Source organism: Schistocerca cancellata, chromosome 5 (assembly GCF_023864275.1).
Source record: "Schistocerca cancellata isolate TAMUIC-IGC-003103 chromosome 5, iqSchCanc2.1, whole genome shotgun sequence".
NCBI classification, from domain to species: domain Eukaryota; kingdom Metazoa; phylum Arthropoda; class Insecta; order Orthoptera; family Acrididae; genus Schistocerca; species Schistocerca cancellata.
The window spans coordinates 622,460,049-622,483,246 of record NC_064630.1 but is presented as its reverse complement, the minus strand read 5'-3'; the positions used below and the strand labels follow the sequence as shown (position 1 = coordinate 622,483,246).

Below are 23,198 nucleotides of genomic sequence, written 5' to 3'. Positions count from 1 at the left end.
TGCTGCTGTCTCGTGCTGTCAATTAATTTATTTATCTGTTTCGAAGCGAGTAACGAAGCAATTTCTGGACTACTGCAGGTACTATCAACAACTTGAAGAAGATATTTTCTTGATATATTTAGCACTTGTTACGTATATGTCTCACTTTTATCATCAGCGATTTACAGGACAAAGCACTAAGTATGTGTGTAATAGGTGGACTATGTGGGAACTTGTAACCTCCACTCATTAATGCTACTAATTGAGAAAAAGTAATTATTGCTAACTTAAATAATCAGTATTAAGGTCTTACAAAACTGTGAAGATAGCAATGATCTTTTGAAAATAATTTAGTTTCGTGACTGAAACGGAACTGAATCGTTTAGTTTTTACCCCTCAGAAAATTTCATTTTAACCGTCAGGGGACGATTGGCCGCAGGGTGCTAGGAGCTCTGCTGTCGGGTCACGTGACGACTTGGCCCCCGAGCCTAAGGGCTCGTGAATCAGGTCCGCGGCTCACCTAAGTTTTTCCGTGCCTGGTACAGAGTCTCCAACGGTGCTATTCACCCCATGACACTACGACGTTGACTATATTCTGATTTAAATTAATTGGTACTTGGCAGCCGACGGACTGAACTGCTTCTGCCAACGTTCCTTACAGGCGGCTTCTAATTACGTGCGCACCGATAGGGTATCGTGTCAACTGTGCGACTGGACCCGTGATTTCCTGTTATAATACGAGGGTAATGCCAAAAGTAAGATCTATTTTTTTAAGTACATAGACTTGTTTATTTCTACAATGGTTTACATCACTTTACAGCTTGAACATGTAGCTATTTTTCGATATAATCACCATTTCTGTCGATGCATTTTTGTAGATGCTGTGGCAGTTTTTGTATGCCCGTGTCATACCCCGTGCTGTTCAGAAAGTTATGAATCTGTTCTTTCACCTCGTCGTCGGAGCTGAATCGCTTTCCGGCCAAATGTTCTTTTAACCTAGGGAACTGGTGATAGTCACTGGGCGCCAAGTCAGGACTATAGGGTGAGTGGGTGACTATGTTCCACTGAAACTGTTACAGGAGAGCAACGGTTTGCCGAGCGATGTGTGGGCGAACGTTGTCATGGAAAATGTGTACACCCTTGCTCAACGTTCCTCTTCTCCGGTTATGAATTGCCCGTTTGAGTTTTTTCAGAGTCTCACAGTAGCTGTCAGCGTTAATTGTGGTCCCAGCGTTTCAGCTCCGACGACGAGGTGAAAGAAGAGGTTCATAACTTTCTGAACAGCATGGCTGCGAGCTGGTATGACATGGGCATACAAAAACCGTCACAGCATCTACAAAAATGCATCGACAGAAATGGTGATTATGTCGAAAATTAGCTAAATGTTCAAGGTCTAAACTGGTGTAAACCATTGTAGAAATAAACAGGTCTATGTACTTATAAAAAAATAGGAGACCTTACTTTTGAGATTACCCTCGTATGTACGAACTGACGCGATGTAATTTAGTGAAACCGAAGGTATGACAGGAGTTCTGCAAGGCAGCTTCATAAGCCAACTCCTCTTCTTAAGCTATATACACGGTTTCGGAGACAATCTTAGATGTTTGCGAATGAAGATGTCGTTTACTATCCAGTGAAGTCATCAGTAGATCCAAACTAATTACAAAATATTTAAGGCAAGATATCTGCATGTTGCAAGAAGTGATAGTTGATCATGAGCAATAAAAAGTGTGCGATGCACCACATGAGCACTAAAAAATTCCGTTAAATTTTGGCTACACGGTAAATCACACAAATTCAAAACTTGCAAGCAAGCGTAACTCCGCGTTCTGGCCCCCGTGTCAACCTCTACCAATGGCGTCATCGGATGCGGTGTGTGTGTGTGTATAGGAGGGGGGGGGGGGGGTCGTTTCGTGAGGCCAGCTCACCGATCTCCCGTCTGTTGACGGCTTTCTTTACCTTGGAGCCGTCACTTCTCATACGAACAGCTCTTCCACAAGCACAAATCCTTGATAGTGTCAGGACTCGAACCCTGGCCTACGCATAATTACCAGATGCGCTGACCATTGAGCCGGGAAAGTGGACTTTCAACTAAATACCTAGGGACTATAATAACGAACAAATGAAGCTGGCCCCATCACATACAAAATGTTGTGGGGAAGGCGAACCAAAGACCGCGTTTTATTGGCAAAACAACAAATCTACTGAACAAGTTGCTTACAGTACACTACGCTTGTCCGTCCTCTTCTCAAGTACTGTTGTGCGGTACGAACTAGGAATGACGAAGGACATCGAAAAAGTTCAGAAAATGACAGCTTGTATTTTATTACTGCATAATAGTGGTGGAGGGGAGGAGGCGGGGGGGGGGGGAGTGTCAGAGATAATATTAGCGAGAATTCGTTAAAACGAAGGCGTTTTTTGTTTCGAGGAAATCTTGGCAAGATGTTTTAAGCATCATTTTTTGCCTCCGAATGTCAAAGTCGTTTGTTGTGTCCTACCTACAGAGGGAGAAGTTACCATCGTGATAAAATAAGAGAAATCGCAGCTCGTACGGAAAGATATAGGTATTCATTTTTCCCGCGTGCGTATGTGGTACGCTCAAATGCAGTGCTCTCGAGGAAAATACGCAACACAGTTACACAGAACTGCAGAAATATTGACACGGCTACTTTCGGGAGCTCTGCTACTGGGCTAGAATCCAAAACTGTCACATGACCTAAGAGCAAAGCCTCTGAAATGCATCGTTAAAGTTTGGCGACTGGTTACGTCGTATCTGTTTATTTATAGTTGTGCGGCAAGATTTTTTTTATCGGATGAAATGAGTGAATGTCGCAACTGAAAAACGTTAATTTGCAGTAAACCTGCTTTCTCTTTCCGACTTCGCTGCCTCTCCGTCTCTCTTACGTTTTTTGTTTACTCGTATTTTTAGTTTGTATGAACGGAATGCAATTAATATTCAGAAAGCTGCTTTTGCTGCGCCAGGTACCCCCTTGCCTCGCAGAGAATTAGAGCCGTTTTTGAGTGCATTTAAAGAAAAAGAAAAGCGTCGTACCAAAACCCGTCACACTGCTCAGCCTCGACTACGAACAGAAGAGCGCAGCTGTGTATTTTTTGTATAGTGTTAGCGAGCCCCGGTGCTGAGCTTGCACTGGCTGGTGTGTTGCAGAGTGGCGAGATGGCGGCGTGGCCACTGCTGGTGTCGGCTGCAGCTCTGGCGTCGCTGTGGAACTCGTGCGCATGCGCAGCTTCCGCCCCCTCCCCACCGTCGCCTGCCCACGACTTCCGCTTCATCTCGTACGAGGGTGAGTAGCTGATGCAGCAGCCGCGCAACCGTGCAACAGGTACCTCGCCGTCACCGCACATCGCCGCAGCCGGTCGCTTTCCCGTGATGCCTTTCAAAATATGTCACAGTTGTTTAAGGTGGTTGGTTGTTTATGTATCATATATTGAAGAATAAATTTTTTATTATTATTTTAAGCTTTTCCTCATTACAGAGGCTTATCTCCAACACAATAATTTACATGGAAATTACAGTACAAACAATAAACGTTCTTAAACTATATTCTCAAAATATTCCTTGAGGTGTTCCTATCTTGTGTGTCCTATTCCTCTGCGCCCGTTCTCCTCACTGTGTGCTGTACATTCTGGAGCCACGTGGTCATAGGTCGTCCTCTTCTTCTTCTCCCCTCCGGTTTCCCATTCCAGTATCAATTTTGGTATTCTGGTTTTCTCCATTCGTCGTACATGCCCGTACCACTAATTTCTTCCTATCCATTACGTCATATATTCTTTCTTTTATGTCCATTCTCCTTACTATTTCGGTGTTCCTTATCTTTTCTTTCGTGGAGTTTCTTGCCGATCTTCTCCAGAAGTCCATCTCTAGAGCTTGTAATTTTTTAATGTGCTTCATATTAATTGTCCAGGTCTCCGTTCCATACAGAACCACACTCTCTAATATGGATTTGTGTATTAATTTTTTAGTTCTGCTCATTACATTCCTGCTCCATAAGACTGAGTTAAGCATCCCAATGACCCTCCGTCCGCTACTAATTCTTTTATTGATTTCTGACTCTGATTTTCCCTCGATTTCTAAAATGGATCCCAAATAACAGAAAGTGTTTATCTTTTTGATTTTCTTTCCTTCAATGTATAGCTCATCTGAATCATTAGTCAAGTATTCTGTTTTTTGGTAATTAATCTTCAAACCCCATGTTTTATATGCTACTGCTAGCTGATTGCACATATAGTTAGCATCCTCCCCATCTTGTGCTACGACTACTTGATCATCAGCAAACAATAAATGATGTAGGTAAACTCCATCTCTTATTTCTAATCCCATACTATTACATTTAGGAGACCGTGTTCTAAGGCATCTATATAGATTATAAATAATGATGGTGACATGGGACAGCCCTGTAAAAGGTCTTTGCTTGTTCTAAATTTCTGTGAAAGTTTAATACCAACTTTCACTTGGCAAATGTTATCTTTATTCATCTGTTGTATTATTTTAATCAAGGAAGGGTTTGTGTTTGCCATATGTAGTGATCTCCAAAGTAGTTTTCTTGGAACAGTATCATACGCTTTTTCTAGATCTATGAAAATTAATCCTATATTTTTGATTTTTCCCTATGTTTCTCCAAAATCTGTCGTAATGTGAAAATATGGTCTACACATGATCTCCCAGCCGTGAATCCACATTGCTCTTTTTGGGTACTAAAATTTTTTCCAGGTTTTTTTTAATTACTTTCGCAAAAATTCTCATTAATGTGTTTGTAACACAAATTGCTCGATAGTTTGAACAAATTTTGCGATCCCCTTTCTAAAATATTGTATTAACGTAACCTAGCTTTATCTCGTGGGGTATTGAATCTCCATGTATCATTTTGTTAAAGAGCTGTGTTATCAGTTTCACTATTTTGTCACCATCATATTTCAGACAAGAATAAAGAAATTTAAAAAAAATGTCACAGTTAACTGCGCATCGAATTACATTTTTTTGTTGGAAAAAGCGGCGTTCTGTTAAGGAGGTGAATGACTGAATTGTTATACATTTCTTTTTATTTCAAGCAAAAAAAACAATGATAAGTCATCGGTTTCGGCCATTTTCAGATTCTACACATCACAGTTCCATTTATGGCCAAAATCGGTTATAATGTGAGTCTAAAATAGAAAGAAGTATAAAATTCCATTCTTTCCTAAATACTGGAATTATTCATTTGTCCAGGCCATGAGCAAAAGCTCGTCTCTACCGGAATGTTTCTTAGGCAAACAACTTTTCTTGGAGTCGTCAGAACACTCGTGTGAAACTGCGTTACATCTCTGGGCCCAAGAAATTTTTGTATCCCCCAAATATTTCTTCGAATATTCAAAATAGGTAAAAACAAAAAGTACAAGTATGAAATCACGTAACAAATATTATGTGTTCCTCTGTGTAGGAGGCAGTTTGTCAGTTCTGTGATCTATATCGCCTCGTTTGAGGACCTCGTGGACTGTAAAACTTTCATACATCCAATTACTCTGTGATGAAGGGGCTCCCAGTGACGGTAAATTTGTAGTGTAACTATTACAGGCCTTCTAATAACTTAAAGGCGAGCTGAAATGTGATACTCATCTAGAGTATGAACCCAATAATGTCGTTCTGAAGAACCATCAGTTGAATGGAATGGCCCGCCGCGGTGGCCGAGCGGTTCTAGGCGCTCAGTCCGGAATCGCGCTGCTGCTACGGTCGCAGGTTCGAATCCTGCCTTGGACATTGATGTGTGTGATGTCCTTAGGTTTAAGTAGTTCTAAGTTATAGGGGACTGATGACCTCAGATGTTGAGTCCCATAGTGCTCAGAACCATTTGAACCTTTTTTTTTTTTCCTTCAATGGAATGGCTTTTGCTTTGAAAAGTGGTTTGTGTAATGAACATCAACAAAAGTACGAAGTCTGCAAAGAACGTTTGTCTAAACCAATACACTAAATTTTAGTATATACATATTGAAACCTGAGAAAACTTCGTCAAATTTTAATTTCCTTTTACAGAAATGGATGAAATGGGAAGCACATTCAGTAACAAGCCTATTCAGGGAACTAAGAGCTACTCTAAGATCAAAACAACCCTTAAGTTTTAAAATATTGTTCACTGTTACAGTGTCTATCGTTTTCTATTAAAAAATAAAAAAAAGCTGTACTATGCTCTCTTCAGTGAAGCAGGAATCACAATTGGTAGAGGGTATTAATTTTAACAAATTTCTTGTTTTATTAGTATTCATGTGACCTGCCATTGGTCTGTTATTTGTAACAGTTTCTTTTCTCGTGAGCACCAAGTTGAGAAACCAAAGGTAGCATAGAATTAATTCCTGAATCGCCAAATGACATATGCCTTTATTGCTATGGTCCATGTCCAGTAACATAGTCCACTCCGTTATTGCTTGCAGATTTATGTTCTTAACGGCTATATAGGGGCTGCATATTTATACACTGCGCGACAAAACAAAAGGATCAGTTTTTCGAAACCGCGTAGTTGTCCCCCATTCCGACGCATGTCCGAAATTTGGCTCGAAAACGCCCACGACCTTCCTCTGTAATGGTGCAAAAAGCGTGGCACCCTATCACGTCACCCTGGGACTCGCTGGCGCTAAAACAGCGACATGTCGACACATGCAAAAATAAAGACCACAGCCCAGATGTTCATTTGAGCTGTAAGGTGAATTAACGACGTCACATTGGCACCACAATTCTGCCCAATCCGTCTGTGCACGTGCCACACGATGGGAAGGTCGCCACACCCCTTCTTACCCACATTTCACCCCTTCCTTTAACGCCTCTGCGATGGTGGTCAGAACCACTACACTCAGGGCTGAAATCATGTGATTTTCGTATGGGTGCCCGAGGATAACATTTAAGGACCCAAGTGGCTCGGAATTGACACGAATAGGCCTCAGGCGGTGACATAAAGGACCTCAATGAAAGCACCCTGTAGTAACCACAACCAACTGCGGGAACGCCTTGGGCTGCGGATCGGAGCCGCCAGGCGGGGAAGCCGCCGGCGGTGGAGCACGCACCACCGGGTAAACACAGGACGAGTCGGACGACAGACCAACGACAACCAACCACGACCGACTATGACCGACACAACAAGGAAGAGATAAACAACGGAGGTTTGTAGAAACCACAACACCAAACACCAACAGTAAATCCACTCGGAACCAGAGCCAGGCAAAAGTCAACAACGAGCAGCGACAAGAACGCAGTACCGCCGAGATAGAAACGAAATCCAGAGCGAGTACCAGACTGACTGGACTAGGGCAGAGCGGGTCCCTATATACGAAACCGGAGGGAGCGGCTATTGGCCGCTGTCTGCACGAGGCTTAGCGGTGGCTCCCTCGCTGCGCGAGAGCCGCTGCGCGGAATTGCCGCCGCGGAGGCGGAGCCCTCTATGGGCTGACCACGTCCATTTGTTCTGCCGCGTGTTCGACTTCCGCGGCGAGAGGTACTAGACACCCCTTTCGTGGGATGTAGGTTTCCACAGATTTCGCGATCGAAAACTACAGTGCGATAAGCAACAGGACGCTACTACCGTCCCCTGGTCGTATCTACCCTTCCCTAAGGACACCGTTGCAACGCCATTGGTCGCGCTGTGACCCCTCTGTAGGCGCTACCTTTTTGGAGTGCAGGCGCTAACGCAGTTTTTGCTCTGCTGTACAGCTTGGAGTCGTTAGCGACTGTTAAAAACCATTCGACGAAATCTAAACGTGGTGGGAAGACCGAAGCAGCAAAGGGTTCATATTATTTTTTATCCCAGCTTTTTCGCGGTCTGCTACGGCGTTATCACGGCGGTGGGGGGATGTACAGCAATGACATCTGCGTGAATAAAACGGCAAAGGGTCCCCTCTTAAGGACCCCCACCAACAGTTTGGCAACGCCCTCGGTGCCACCCAAGCAGCTTAGTTGAGCACTTTACATATGTTATAACGTTGTTGGTTAATTTGCTATGAAAGCGGTGCTGATAGACAATAAAAGCGGGTTCAAAGCTGTGAGCTTTCTGGGGAAGTTAACCTTGCATTACTGCGCAACTGTTTCACCAGGTATCCAGTCTAGCTTACCAAATTCCCAACCAGACTAACATTAATTATAATCTTTTAATAGTCATACGACAACCGGTGATATATATATATATATATATATATATATATATATATATATATATATATATAAAAGAGAATTTAAATAAAAAGAAATAATCAGTTTATATTTGGAAATTTATTTTAACATTGATCATTGAAATTTCAGCATATTAAATTTGATTCATAACTAAACTGGTGCCTTATTTAGGATTGTGGAAAATGTTTGTAATCTTACGGAACACATCAAATATGGAGCCAAGATTGGGAGACTGCATACAACACTGCATTCATAAAATAACACACGAGAAACGTTGAAACATATGCAAGAGAATTTTAACCACTACCAACCGATTCAATTTTCACCCAAAGAAGTTACGTTCGTAGCACAATCCTGTCCGTCATGTAATTACAACACACTGTTATACTAAATTCATATTAACTCTTTGTGAAATCTTCCCGAAAAGAATAGCTGAGGGCTACTTTGATGATTACACCACATGCTTCACGTGGTCAACTTGGTTTACACAAAGAGTGTAACTCCACAATAATTTTGATAATTAAAATAAATTAGATCGAAAAGCAATTTACAAAAGAAAAACCTCGAACTGGTTACTATCGTCTTACTATTAACCTGATGGGTCAAACAATTGTATAAGCACGTGGTACTGGTTTCACAAAGTACACCCCACGTGGGTTGAACATAAAGAAAAGTTGCTATATTGAAAAGTATTGTCAAGACGAGACGTTATAATCTCACGCACATTCGCATTTAAGATTGATGAACTTAGAGTTACTGATCAACAAGTGGTTCCACTTTACTCACAAAGTAGTGGCAAAGCAACTACCGGAATATATTCTGAACTTCACACGAGAATTACACTGCGCTGCAATTTAAGATAACATTAGATATTTTAGAGCTAAACCTGAAATAAACTTGATTAAATTTTCATTTAGGCTGAACTTAAGAAATCCATTGTCCTACGGACTTAGCAGAAACGTGCTTAGCCGGAGATCTTACCACTTCAGACGCTCGCCACGGACAGACTGACCTGGTCCCTTTCTGAGGGTGGCTCACAAATACAAACGGAAGCGGCCAGAGGGGCAGCTTCCTATACCAACATGACAAGAGACGGACAGGACCATACTAAGGATAGAAACCTCTTTGCTTTTAGAAAGCGTAGCTACCTGTTCCGACGTTGGTCCTACTGTTATCTAGCAGACAGGCTTGTCTGCTACCCTCAAGCATGCAACTAGAAATACAGTTGCTCATTCATCCTCTCACACAGAAGGGAAGGGGGTTGACAGTATCTTATCATATACAGTATATAAAAGAAAGCGGATGTAGGTTCCGCATGAGACTGTGTGACATGAATTACATATAAACTGTGTTTTAAAGTGTAGTAGTGTGACAGATCGTTCTTGTTTATGTGTAAAAGTAACACGTTCCACTACTCAGTCTCCTCCCAGATAGTCAGAAACGCCACAGTAAATTTAGAAGAGGAATTTATGCCGTAAATGACAACAGATTTAAGAAATTAACATGAAAGGAATCCAACAGAGACCTTTCAGTGTTTAGTATCGAAAACAGTCTTGATCACAAATTGTTTATTCCGGTGACCAATAAGCAAGAACCTCCTTCTGGTGGTAAATTTAGTAGTGATTTACCACCAGAAGGAGGTTCTTGCTCATTGGTCTGAAGATGATGACAGTTGTATTCGAAACTGGTCACCGGAACAAATAATTTGTTATCAAGACTGTCTTTGATAGTAAATATTTGTGATAACACTGATCACTGGCTGCTCCCACAATGTATTCAACAGTAATTAACTTTACATACGTACCTGTAACAAACTTCGATACACATTCTGCCTTGTGGCTGCTCTAGCGCCTGAAGGCGGGCAAACACCATCTCAGGTGTTTCGAAGGGTTGCCTAATTTTCGACCGCGTAATGTGTGTGTGTATGTGGGAACCAACGTCCCAAGCGAAGGGGTGATTTAATTTATGACTCCCACTCAGGTGTCTTGATGCTTCTCACACCCCCTCCTCCCCCCCCCCCCCCATCTTTCCAAAAATCACGTCATTTTAACACTGGTAATAGCGCTTCTCCGGAACCGCGGGCATGGATGTGTGTGATGTCCTTAGTTTAGTTAGGTTTAAGTAGTTATAAGTCTAGGGGACTGGTGACCTCAGAAGTTAAGTCCCATAGTTCTCAGAGCCATTTGATCTATATAATCGCGCTTCAGACCTCTCTCGCTGAGGTGTCAAAAAAGTGGTGATATGTTGGTAAGAAGGGGTGTGACGACCTTCCCATCGTGACACGTGCATAATGGGGTTCGGCAAAAGTTTGGAAAAAATTGGTACAAATGCGACATCATTAACCCACCCTACAGTTCACATGATCTAGTGGGTTGTGACCCCTTTTTTATTTAATTTATTTAATTTAATTTAATTTATTTAATTAATTTATTTATTTATTTTGCACGCGTCGACACGGTGCTGTTTGAAGCGCCGCCGCGGCCGACAGTGACGTCTTATGGTGTGATGGTCTGGCACCAATGCAGATGAAGGTTGTGTGAATTTTTTAGCCAAATTTCAAATTTATCCGTCGGAATGGGGGACAATTAAGGGGTTCTGAAAACTGATCAAAAATGCAAATGTTTCAAATGGCTCTGAGCACTATGGGACTTAACTGCTGTGGTCATCAGTCCCCTAGAACTTAGAACTTCTTAAACCTAACTAACCTAAGGACATCACACACATCCATGCCCGAGGCAGGAGTCGAACCTGCGACGTAGCGGGCGCGCGGTTCCAGACTGTAGCGCCTAGAACCGCTCGGCCACACTGGCCGGCGAAAAACTGATCCTTCAGTTTTGTTGCGCGGTGTAGTTTGCTTTTAAAGAAAGTTCAATTCCTGAAGATTATCATCACATCTAGATTTCGGTGGCCTCCATCCGATTTTTCAGTTCGTTTTGTAATTGGGTTTATGTTAGTAATAATTTATGAGAATGTGGGTACCTTGGAATGTTCCGGCTTGGTGACACGTACTAGCCGTTACGTCTGAGGTCACGGCCGCCATTCCCCTTCCCTTTGAGCGGCAGCCTCCGCCTCACGACAGCCGCGAGTTACGCCCCGCGAAACGTCCACCAGCAGCGGCCGGGCCCAGAGCCGGCCCACATTCGGCCGTTTCGCGGCGAGTTACGGCGGCTCCCGCCGCGTTGCCGCCTGTCAGCGCCGCCGCCCTAAACACGTCCCGGCTCACTGCAGACCAACACCTGTGCAGGCCTCGGCCATTCCATTCCGCTGCTCACGCATGACGCTTCGCAGTCTCATCTCCCGGATATACCCCTTATTCCGTATAACTTAGTGTTGTTCACGGGTTACAGGCCTCGCTCCTGGGTAGCAGATTCGTACACCCCATTCGCTGTGCCGTAACCAACCTAACGGCTGTTTGCCTGTCACGAAATGCCCCAACTGCTCGTGTCTTCCTTCCGATTTTATTTTTACCTATCTCGATTCAGCTGCTCAGTTATTTTCATGTATACCGCACGTGGGTAGAAGCGAACTCGTGAAACGCCATCTTATGTCTGGTGTGCTGTAAAAGTAGCTATGCTGCATATAAGCTCACGGAACGAAATGTTAGACACATCCTTAAAAGAACCGGCTGGGCGCTCTGAAGCTTAACAGCTCGTGCATCCGAGTGGCTGACAAGAATAATATAAAGAAGAATGGAAAATTGGGAATCTGTTACATAATGATCAGTTTGGCTTTAGGAAAGGTAAAAGCACCAAAGAGGCAGTTATGACGTTACAGTTGATAATGGAAGCTAGACTAAAGAAAAAATTAGGATACGTTCATAGATAGGATTTACCGACCTCGGAAAAACGTTCGACAATATAAAATGGTACAAGATGTTGGAAATTATGCGGAAAAATAGAGGTAAGACGGAAAGATGGGTAATATATAATATGTTCAAGAAACAAGAGGGAACAGTAGGAGTGACAGACCAAGAATGAAGTTCTCCAATTAAAAAGGATGCAAAACAGGAATTTAGTTTTTCGTCTCTACTGTTCAATTTTTACATCGAAGAAGGAATGAGGAAAATTGAAGAAAGGGCGTCAATGATAAGATTCGCTGGTGACAGTGAATAAGAATTACAGGATGTTTCACAAGCTGCGACATCGTCGCGAAAAAACAGTGATCCGCATATGTTTCCTTTAATTTACGTCTATAGTCACAAACTTCTTGTTAACAGACTACCGGTTTCGGCCTTTAATGACCATCATCAGATCTGTTACATTTGTTTAGAACTTTGTTTTTATTGAAACAGATCTGATGATGGTCATTAAAGACCGAAACCGGTAATCTGTTAACAGAAAGTTTGTGACTATAGACGTAAATTAAAGGAAACTAATTACAGGATGTGTTAAATGGAGTGATTGCTCTAAAGAGTACAGAACATGGACTGAGAGTAAATCGAAGAAAGACGAAAGTAATGAGAAGTAGCAGAAATGAGAACAGCAGCAAACGTAACGTCATAATTTGAGATCACAAAGTAGATGAAGTGAAGGACTTCTGCTACATAGATAGTAAAATAACGCATGACGGACAGAGTAGGGAGGACATAAGAAGCAGACTAGCACTAGCTAAAGGGCCATTCCTGGCCAAGATAAGTCTACTAGTAACAAACGTACGTCTTAATTTGAGGAAGAAATTTTTGAGAATATACGTTTGGAGCACAGAGTTGTTTACCAGTGATACAGGAGCAGTGGGAAAACCGAAACAGAAGCAAGTAGGAGCATTTGAGATGTGGTGCTACAGAAGTATGTGGAAAATTAGGTGGACTGATAAGGTAAGGAATGAGGATGTTCTCCGCAGAATCGACGAGGAAACGATTATATGCAAAGTACTTAGAAGGAGAAGGTACAGGATGAAAGGACATCTGTTAAAACATCAGGAAATAACATCCATGGTACCTGTACAGGAAGACAGAGTCTGCGATACATCCAGCAAATAGTTGAGGAATTCTGGTTGCAATTGCTACTCTCAGATGAAAAGGTACGCACACGAGAAGAATTCGTGGAGGGTCTCATCAAATCGGTAGAAGAAAAAAAAAAAAAAAAGGAAAAAGAGAGAGAGAGAGATGATGGAGAGTTCGACCAGGCGATCACGTGACTCTCCAGTGCTGACGTAAGTCATGGCTGTAAAGTGGTGTGTACAGGGGTTGGATAAAAATATGGAGACAACGCGAGAAATGCATAGCTGAACGCAAGTGCAGATGACAGCCAAGTGTGCAGGTGGCGCTATTATATTTGACCACGAAAAGCACCTGGTCACCTGTGCAATGCCCTCAGTGCGTTGCGAGTGTTAGTCGTGGGCAGAACAGTTCTCTGTGTAGATTACAGCGCATTATGTCTGAGCTAATTGAATTCGAAAGTCGGCGAATTTTTGATGCTCGTATTGTGGGTACTTCCGTAATCAAGCGAACCAAAACGTTTGGTGTTGCAAGAGGCACTGTGCCGGAGACATACATCGCATACAGAGGGAAAGCGGAGAAACATCAACGCAGACGAAAGTGTGTGTTGACTGATCGTGATGGACAGACATTGAAGAGGGTTGTAACGAAAACTAAGAGGACGACGGTTGCTAAAGTCACTGCAGAACTGAATGTCACACGCGCGAACCCTATTAGCACAAAAAAAAAAGCCAACGCCAAGAGACTTGCACGGCGACCTGGAATTCCAGAACCACTCATCACTAACGAAAATGCCCGTAAAGGGGAAACCTAATGCCTAACCCACAAAACCTGGACTGTGGACCAATGGAAGAACGTCATTCGTTCGGAAGAGTTGTCTTTCATGCGGTTTCCAACTGCTGGCCGAGTTTACGTCCCAAGAGTGAGCCATGGCAAGTGTTCGGTGATGATTTGGGCAGCCAGTTTTTGGTATTCTATGGAGCCTACGATTACTCTTCGAGGTCGCATTAGTGCCAAGCGTTACGTGACAATTTTGGGTGACCAGGGCCATGCCATGGTACAATGTTCACCATTGGTGATGTTTTGTTCCAATGCGACAAAGCCCACGTTCACACAGCTCGCTTCGTCCAGGACTGGTATTATGGGCATGACCATGAATTGTCTTACCTTTCCTGGCCACTACAATCATTTCTCAATGTTATTGAATGCAGGTTCATCTGTACCAGTTACCGAACGAAAATCACGAAGGCAACTCCAATGGACTCTTGGAGTCGAATGCCTCGCAAGAGGCCATTTTATAGTCCGTTGTGGTTAGATCTATCTTAGAAATGTATCTCTGACTACGCTTTGGTTTACGGCACGAAATCAGTGCTAGAAAACTGTTGAAATAGCATATTAAGACCTGAAGAGGTTTTCCGTTTGCATATAGAATGAAAATAAGGAAATAGCATGTCACATCAATTAAACGACGGCACACTATTGCGGCTACAAACGACGTGTAGTGAACGTGTGGCGTCAAATTAAAAAAGTTGATCTTGCGTCGGGAAAAGGTTGGTTGGTTGATTTGTGGGGAGGAGACCAAACAGCGAGGTCATGGGCTTAAGAAAAGATGGGGAAGGAAGAAGGCCGCGACCTTTCAAAGGAACCATCCCGGCATTTGCCTGAAGCGATTTAAGGGAATCACTGAAAACCCAAACCTTGATGGCCGGTCGCGGGTTTGTGCCGTCGTCCGCCCAAATGCGAGTCCAGTGTGCTAACCACAGCGCCACCTTGCCGAGTATCGGGAAAATAATTCTTGGTATTTGTATCTTATCTTCTACTGAACTCGTTTTAGGATACATGTGACTGACAGTTGTTCTCGAATATTCTTCGTGTCATTTCAGACTGAAAAATATACAGTTAATGAATTGGTAGGTCAGTTAATTAACACGACACGAAGTTTCGCCTGCAAAAGACGGCGAAATAATTTCAAATATGACTCTAATTACGTTTAACAATCCTGATGACCCTCGCAAATGGCATAATTATTAGACGGGAAGGAAAAGTACGCGTAAAAAGCAAGGGGAAAAATGAAGATTCGAATAACACGAGTAACAGTGCCAAATGTAGCCCTCCCTACACAGAAAATCATCTTTAAGTGTGTAGATGGAAACTCAAGACACGATCGCTCTCATAAATAATAGTTCCGATGTGTTTTATCATGCGGACGAAAAAACAATTGAATATTGCAGGACATCCTCTGAAGGCGTATTGTCAAAACACACACTGCTCTGGATACATAAATGAAATAAAAGGTTAACGTGCAGCATGGAAAAGGCAGTTTTCTTGTAAAATTTCGTTATTTACTACTCTTCCAGCTACAGTTTTGATGGCCGTCAATGTAGAATCGGACTGAATGATGACAGTGATACACGTACCAATGCAGTATGCGAACCAGTTAGAAAGAAATCACGTTATCATTGTTTTAGTCATATTAGGCAAGCTCGTCCAAAACCGATTCAGACTATCCGTAACTGGCACGATTCAGAGTATCCGTAATTCTCTGGGTCATCAATGATGAAACACACCTCCTTCTTCTCATCAGTTATCCCGAAGATTCTGAATTACATTCCGCCCACACAGGAAGTATATTTGACCTCACTGGAAACCAGATCCGGCGCAGCCAGACAAAAGGAGTGCTCGCGTTACCCGCTCCTAAATAAGGGCCTGGTAATAGCTGACATAAAGACGCGACCGAACTGCCTATTAATTACACTGTTCTGCCGGCCATCTTAGCAGGGCGCAGCGGTTATCTCCGTTGCAGATACAAATAAGCTAACCCGCTCCTCGTACCGTGGCAGACCAGGAATGCGTCCTCAAGTACCGGGGCGGCGCCGTGTGCGGTGCCCGCGAGCGGCCAGAGGCGCCGTCTACGTGTGCGTCCTCGGGCCTTAATGGGGCGCCCAGATAAGCATCGCTCCGGCAAAGGCGTCCCGTCCACACGCGATACGGCCCTCTTCCAATATCATTAGTGCCGCATCGGAAACCCGTTTGGCGTCGTTCCGGAATTGGCTATTTGCCTTTATTGCCCAACTACTCGAAATCATTAGACTTAATGGCACCGGGAACGATTGTTGAGCGCTCTGCTCGGCGGGAGGTCACAGACTGGCATGAGTAATGCGACGCCGGCCCGCGTTTAAAGCACCGTCCCTCTTAGCGATCTGGACCACTGGCGCGCCAGTAGGGCAGCTGGCGCCAGTTCCGCCTCTCCTACCTCACTGCAGCTGCAGTCGCTGCGTCGTGTGGTCAAAAGTATCCGGACATCCACGTGTAATGCGGAACTCACCACTAGGTGTCAAGCGAGGCAGACCCGCCGGTATAACAGGAGGGGAGTACAGAAGCAGTAACAGCAGAATGAATCGGTCACCTCCGAACGTGGATGAGTCATTGCGTGTCGCCTGAGTAACAGGCGCAAGTCAACTGTTGTTGATTGTCAAGTGTACAACACAGGTAAACCAAGACCAGGAAGTACTCATGAACGGACGGACAGGGGCGTCAAACATTGCAGAGGATGACTGAAAAAAAAAATTAATGAAATCAGCGGAAGGAATCAGTCGTGAGTTGCAAAGTGCTGCCAGCAGTCCGATTGGCACAATGACTGTGCGCAGGGAGTTAAAAAGTATGGGGTACAATGGTCGAGCAACTCCTCGTAAGCCACGCACTTCTGTCGTCAAGCCGGCCGAATTGGCCGAGCGGTTCTAGGCGCTACTGTCTGGAACCGCGCAATCGCTGCGGTCGCAGGTTCGAATCCTGCCGCGGGCATGGATGTGTGTGATGTCCTTAGGATGGTTAGGTTTAAGTAGTTCTAAGTTTTCGGGGACTGATGACCTTAGAAGTTAAGTCCCACAGTGCTCAGAGCCATTTGAACAGCTGAACAGTTCGACAACACAATGTAATGGTTCCAGCACGAATTACAGGAAAACGAAGCTAGGAACGCCGAAACCACAAGTGAAACGTCTGCTACCAAGAGAAAATGTTAAATGAAGACAGAATTCTGCAAGCACTAACAAATCGATGCAGTCCGTCTGACTTGCTAGTCAATCGGCCCTTTCTTTTAATATTTAGAAGAGATCTGTTCTTCACTAAATTTCTGGGCCACTCAATCATTACAAAAGAAAATATGGTATTTGGATGATACTATGCAATTCATTTTATTTGTTGAACTCGTTTTCGGCATCTTAGGGCCCCGTAAGGTGACAACTGACTTAGATAAATGAGGTATAGAACTAATACAGATATTATTAAAATAAGCTGTCGCCAGCCCGAAGGATGGTTTGGACACCACAGTGCTTTACTAGACGTAGTGCTGTTGGAGATGGTAAGCCGTTGCCTTTCTCTGGCCCTTGGACTGACTTAATAAGCCTCAGTTCCAGGAAAAAGACAGAACGATGATGCAACTCTGTATTTTTATGCATTAACAAAGATCGCCAGAGGAGAAAGACGCGATAAGTGACACACAGAAATTCTGGGACTAGTTAGGGATCGACCCCTTGACCTTTGGATTCAGTCTGGGGCTGAGGCACCAAAATACATGCGAATATACACTCCTGGAAATTGAAATAAGAACACCGTGAATTCATTGTCCCAGGAAGGGGAAACTTTATTGACACATTCCTGGGGTCAGGTACATCACATGATCACACTGACAGAACCACAGGCACATAGACACAGGCAACAGAGCATGCACAATGTCGGCACTAGTACAGTGTATATCCACCTTTCGCAGCAATGCAGGCTGCTATTCTCCCATGGAGACGATCGTAGAGATGCTGGATGTAGTCCTGTGGAACGGCTTGCCATGCCATTTCCACCTGGCGCCTCAGTTGGACCAGCGTTCGTGCTGGACGTGCAGACCGCGTGAGACGACGCTTCATCCAGTACCAAACATGCTCAATGGGGGACAGATCCGGAGATCTTGCTGGCCAGGGTAGTTGACTTACACCTTCTAGAGCACGTTGGGTGGCACGGGATACATGCGGACGTGCATTGTCCTGTTGGAACAGCAAGTTCCCTTGCCGGTCTAGGAATGGTAGAACGATGGGTTCGATGACGGTTTGGATGTACCGTGCACTATTCAGTGTCCCCTCGACGATCACCAGTGGTGTACGGCCAGTGTAGGAGATCGCTCCCCACACCATGATGCCGGGTGTTGGCCCTGTGTGCCTCGGTCGTATGCAGTCCTGATTGTGGCGCTCACCTGCACGGCGCCAAACACGCATACGACCATCATTGGCACCAAGGCAGAAGCGACTCTCATCGCTGAAGACGACACGTCTCCATTCGTCCCTCCATTCACGCCTGTCGCGACACCTCTGGAGGCGGGCTGCACGATGTTGGGGCGTGAGCGGAAGACGGCCTAACGGTGTGCGGGACCGTAGCCCAGCTTCATGGAGACGGTTGCGAATGGTCCTCGCCGATACCCCAGGAGCAACAGTGTCCCTAATTTACTGGGAAGTGGCGGTGCGGTCCCCTACGGCACTGCGTAGGATCCTACGGTCTTGGCGTGCATCCGTGCGTCGCTGCGGTCCGGTCCCAGGTCGACGGGCACGTGCACCTTCCGCCGACCACTGGCGACAACATCGATGTACTGTGGAGACCTCACGCCCCACGTGTTGAGCAATTCGGCGGTACGTCCACCCGGCCTCCCGCATGCCCACTTTACGCCCTCGCTCAAAGTCCGTCAACTGCACATACGGTTCACGTCCACGCTGTCGCGGCATGCTACCAGTGTTAAAGACTGCGATGGAGCTCCGTATGCCACGGCAAACTGGCTGACACTGACGGCGGCGGTGCACAAATGCTGCGCAGCTAGCGCCATTCGACGGCCAACACCGCGGTTCCTGGTGTGTCCGCTGTGCCGTGCGTGTGATCATTGCTTGTACAGCCCTCTCGCAGTGTCCGGAGCAAGTATGGTGGGTCTGACACACCGGTGTCAATGTGTTCTTTTTTCCATTTCCAGGAGTGTACATGCGAATATATTATATGATACAGAAGTTATGACTTACATATTCGGGGTCTTTAAGTCTTTGCATAAAACGTCTAGGGGCGATAGATGACGTCGCGGGCAACAACCTTTGTTAAAAACGAAATGTTTACTGACAGTTCCCGGCGACGCTAGCCGTCGTTTTGTACTGGTTATGCCCCTCAAAGGCTGCTGGGCGCAACCGGTCTGCAGCGTGTGTATTCAATGTGCGTTTCGTATAATCCAGTCATCTGCTCTGTATGAAAGGGAGTTGGCACAGCAAAATTAGTTTCTCGTTCGCGTCTTAAGAAACTTTCTCCGGTTGGAGAGACTCATTCTTAAGATTTTCTCGTCAGTTCACTGAGGTAGGCAGTATGCAGCATATCTGGTTACTAAACCCTGTTAGTTTGATCAAATCTCGTCTTCCTGGAGTAGGCGAATACTGAAAGATGCGTCACAGAACATTTTGTCTCTAGCAAGAGTTGTTGCCCGTGACGTGATCTGTCGCCCCTACATGTTTGATGCAAAGACTTTGAAACACCCTCTATAAAAAGTGCTTATCTGTTCAGACGTGAATCGCATGGATGGAAATGCCTTGTGGCTAGGGCCTCCCGTCGGGTAGACCGTTCGTCTGGTGAAAGTCTTTCGAGTTGACGCCACTTCGGCGACTTGCGTGTCGATGGGGATGAAATGATAAGGACAACACAACACCCAGTCCCTGAGCGGAGAAAATCTACGACCCATGCGGGAATCGAACCCGGGCCGTTAGGTAAGACATTCCGTCGCACTGACCACTCACCTACCAGGGGCGGACCTCGCTTGGAGGAGCCAGTTTTATTGAGGGAAGAAGCAAACGGAAAACTTCAAGCCAAGTATTGAGGTATGTAGGGTTGTTACAAGAAGAAAGAATCCGAGTTGGTAATGGTCTCTCCATGCTCAAGTCTATCACGTGACAGTGCACTGAGAATTGTCGGAGGCCCCGCACGTGCTCGCAGAATGGTGTCGCCTTAAGGTGAGCGCAGGACGTCGCCGGCCGATCTCCAGTGGCAGCTCGCCTTTGTCTTATCCCCAGGCTACTGGATGTGAGGAAATGAGTCAGCCGTACCGAGGCGTTTCATCTGAGACGGCCCGAATGAGGCCGGGCGTGAGGTATGGGGCCTCAGCTGAGGCGCCCCGGTCACGTAGCCGCGCCGGCTACGTTCCCGCTTTTGCGCAACGCCCGCGGCCGTCCGCGAGGTCGCACCAGCCCAGCTGTCTGGCGGGCCAGCCGGCTAGCCGCCCGCCCGCCTCGCTCTCCCAGCTCGCGGCCCTGCGGCTGTGCAGGGATCAGCCGATCACCTGCTCACGCGACCGTCTCGCTCGGTGGGGATCTGCCCTCTATTTTAGCTGATGATGCGACGAGTGTGGCTAAGGTTTTAAAGTTTTGTGATGTGTCCGGACTCTGGCCTAAACTTTTACGCCGGAGATTGTAGTGTAGCCGGCCGGAGTGGCCGAGCGGTTCTAGGCACTACAGTCTGGAACCGCGCGACAGCTACGGTCGCAGGTTCGAATCCTGACTCAGGCATGGATGTGTGTGATGTCCTTAGGTTAGTTAGGCGTAAGTAGTTCTAAGTTCTAGGGAACTGATGACCTCAGCAGTTAAGTCCCATAGTGCTCAGAGACATTTGAACCATTTTTTTTGGAGATTTTAGTGTGTTGCAGAGTGACCGGTAATGTATCTCTTTAAAAAAAAAGTGTAACTAATATATTTTAGAGGAAACACTCTCCTAGTAAATTTGTTTGTCCTTTGATCTATCGTGATCTGTTACTGATTTTTAGTGAAGTTAGTTTTTACGTTTATCTTTCAAAAAAATACAAAAGAGATATAATAAGCAAAACAATGAATTTCGCAGGTTGCCAATTACGTATTATAACTGATTTTATCGAGCGCCAGGCTCCCTACAAATTACTATACATGCAATAGCGTAGTATTACTCAGCTCCAGTTCACTGATGTGAAATTATTACTATCACAGAAAATAGACAAGTTTTAATAAAATTATTTCACTGGATTCCTTCAATTAATCTCACGGAATATTTTTACGTAATTTCTTCCGCTCCGGCTATCAGACATTGTGCTGTGAAAAAATATTTTTAAATGTACCGCGTAATGACGGCTAATTGTTAACAATCAGAGATCCTTGTTACTCGCTCCGCAGCAGCTGGAAACATGCTAAATAATTTTCATTAAATATTCTTTTCATAAGATAAATGTGGCGTAGGTTCTTGAAATAACACACGGAGATCACTTTATACTAATATATTCTTACTAGGACACAGTTTACACCATTAAATATTTGCAGTTACGTTACGACAGAAACAAATACTAGCGCAGCACAATAGCTTGCGTACCTTATTCCAGTTAACATCAGAACGAACAGAACAGAACAGACTAGACAGAAGAAAGAGCATTGCATTGTGTTTTATACTCTTACAAAGATAATAATACTTCCTTTAATTACTTACACATTATAATCTCATACAATAAAAATATTGTCTTTTCTGCATCTATCGATATATATTGTATATTTTTACAGTTAGTGTTATTACCTTTCGCAGATAAATCGATGTTTGCAGTTCATTTTGAGTGACATACAGTCATTTTTATTTATGTTTCACCTCGAGAATGGTGAATATTGCGAAAGGGACACTACACCGGCTCATCCCATTTTATTCTCGCGGTCAGCCAGCCACGTACATCTGCTTATTGTTTTAACTCCTTCTACTACTTTCCTCCTGTTTTTAATATTGGGATGATGCTCCGTTTCGTGCTTCCGTGAGGGTACACACATGGTTTTCCGCATTGTATTACTTTTAGTTACCGTGCTGTTTTATACTCTGTTTAGTGTCTTTTTCCGACACTCGGCTCGAACTGTTTTCGTGCGGGTGCTGAAGGCCTTGCCGTCGTGCGCCCAATTCCAAAATATCCATCCATCCATCCATCAACCCAGAGTCACACCGTGCAGAATTCTTGAAGATAGTCCAAGCATTTATTTCCTTGAAAGAGAAAACTTTCTAGCGACAAATCAACACGGGTTTAGAAAGCATCGTTCCTGCGAACTCAGATTGCCCTTTTCTTGCACGACGAACTGCGGCCCCTGGACGAAGGGCAATCGGTGCTTTGCTAGATTTTCGGTAAGCGTTTGACACAGTGGCCACTGCAGACTGTTACCGAAGGTCCGAGCGTGCGGAATAGGTTTCCAAGATCACTGAAGACCCAAAGAAACTGGTACACCTGTCTAATATCGTGTAGGGCCCCCGTGCGCTTGGAGAAGTGCCGCGACAGGACGTGGCATGGACTCGACTAATGCCTGAACTACTACTGGAGGGAATTGACACCATGAGTCCTGCAGCGCTGTCCATAAATCCGTAAGAGTACGAGGCCGTGGACATCTCTTCTGATCAGCACGTTGCAAGGCATTCCAGATATGCTCAATAATGTTCATGTTTGGGGAGTTTGGTGGCAAGTGGAAGTGTTTAAACTCAGAAGTGTGTTCCTGGGACAGTCTGTAGCATTTCTGGACGTCTGGGTGCCCCATTGTCCTGCTGGAATTTTCCAACTCCGTCGGAATTCACAATGGACATGAATGGATTCAGGCGATCAGACAGGATTCTTATCTAGACGTATCAGGGGTCCCATATCACTCCAACTGTACACGCCCCACAACATTACAGAGCTTCCACCAGCCTGAATAGTCCCCTGCAGGGTCCATGGATTCATGAGGTTGTCTCCATACCCGTACACCTCCATCCGCTCCATACAATTTGAAAGGAGAGTCGTCCGACCAGGTGACATGTTTCCAGTCATCAACAGTCCAATGTCGGTGTTGACCAGCCCAAGCGAGGCGTAAAGCTGTGTGTCGTGCAGTCATCAAGGGTACACGAGTGGACCTTCGGCACCGAAAGCTCATATCGATGATGTTTCGTTGAATGGTGCGCACGATGACATTTGTTGATGGTCCAGCACTGAAATCTGCAGCAATTTGCGAAAGAGTTGCTCTTCTGTCACGTTGAACGATTCTCTTCAGTCAGATTTGCTCTCGTTCTTGCAGGATCTTTTTCCGGACTCAGCGATGTCGGAGATTTGATGCTTTACTG

At 44.9% G+C, this 23,198-nt stretch overlaps 1 protein-coding gene across 1 annotated transcript in view; it reads left to right on the top strand.

Annotated features, from left to right (window-relative positions):
* The window catches only part of LOC126188565 (semaphorin-5A), a 678,499-nt gene that overhangs the window by 167,390 nt on the left and 487,911 nt on the right, over positions 1-23,198 (top strand). Inside the window, exon 2 of the mRNA XM_049930166.1 lies at positions 3,146-3,281. Coding sequence (XP_049786123.1) covers positions 3,155-3,281 — 127 coding nt within the window. The 5' untranslated portion in view covers positions 3,146-3,154. The remainder of the gene's footprint in view (positions 1-3,145; positions 3,282-23,198) is intronic.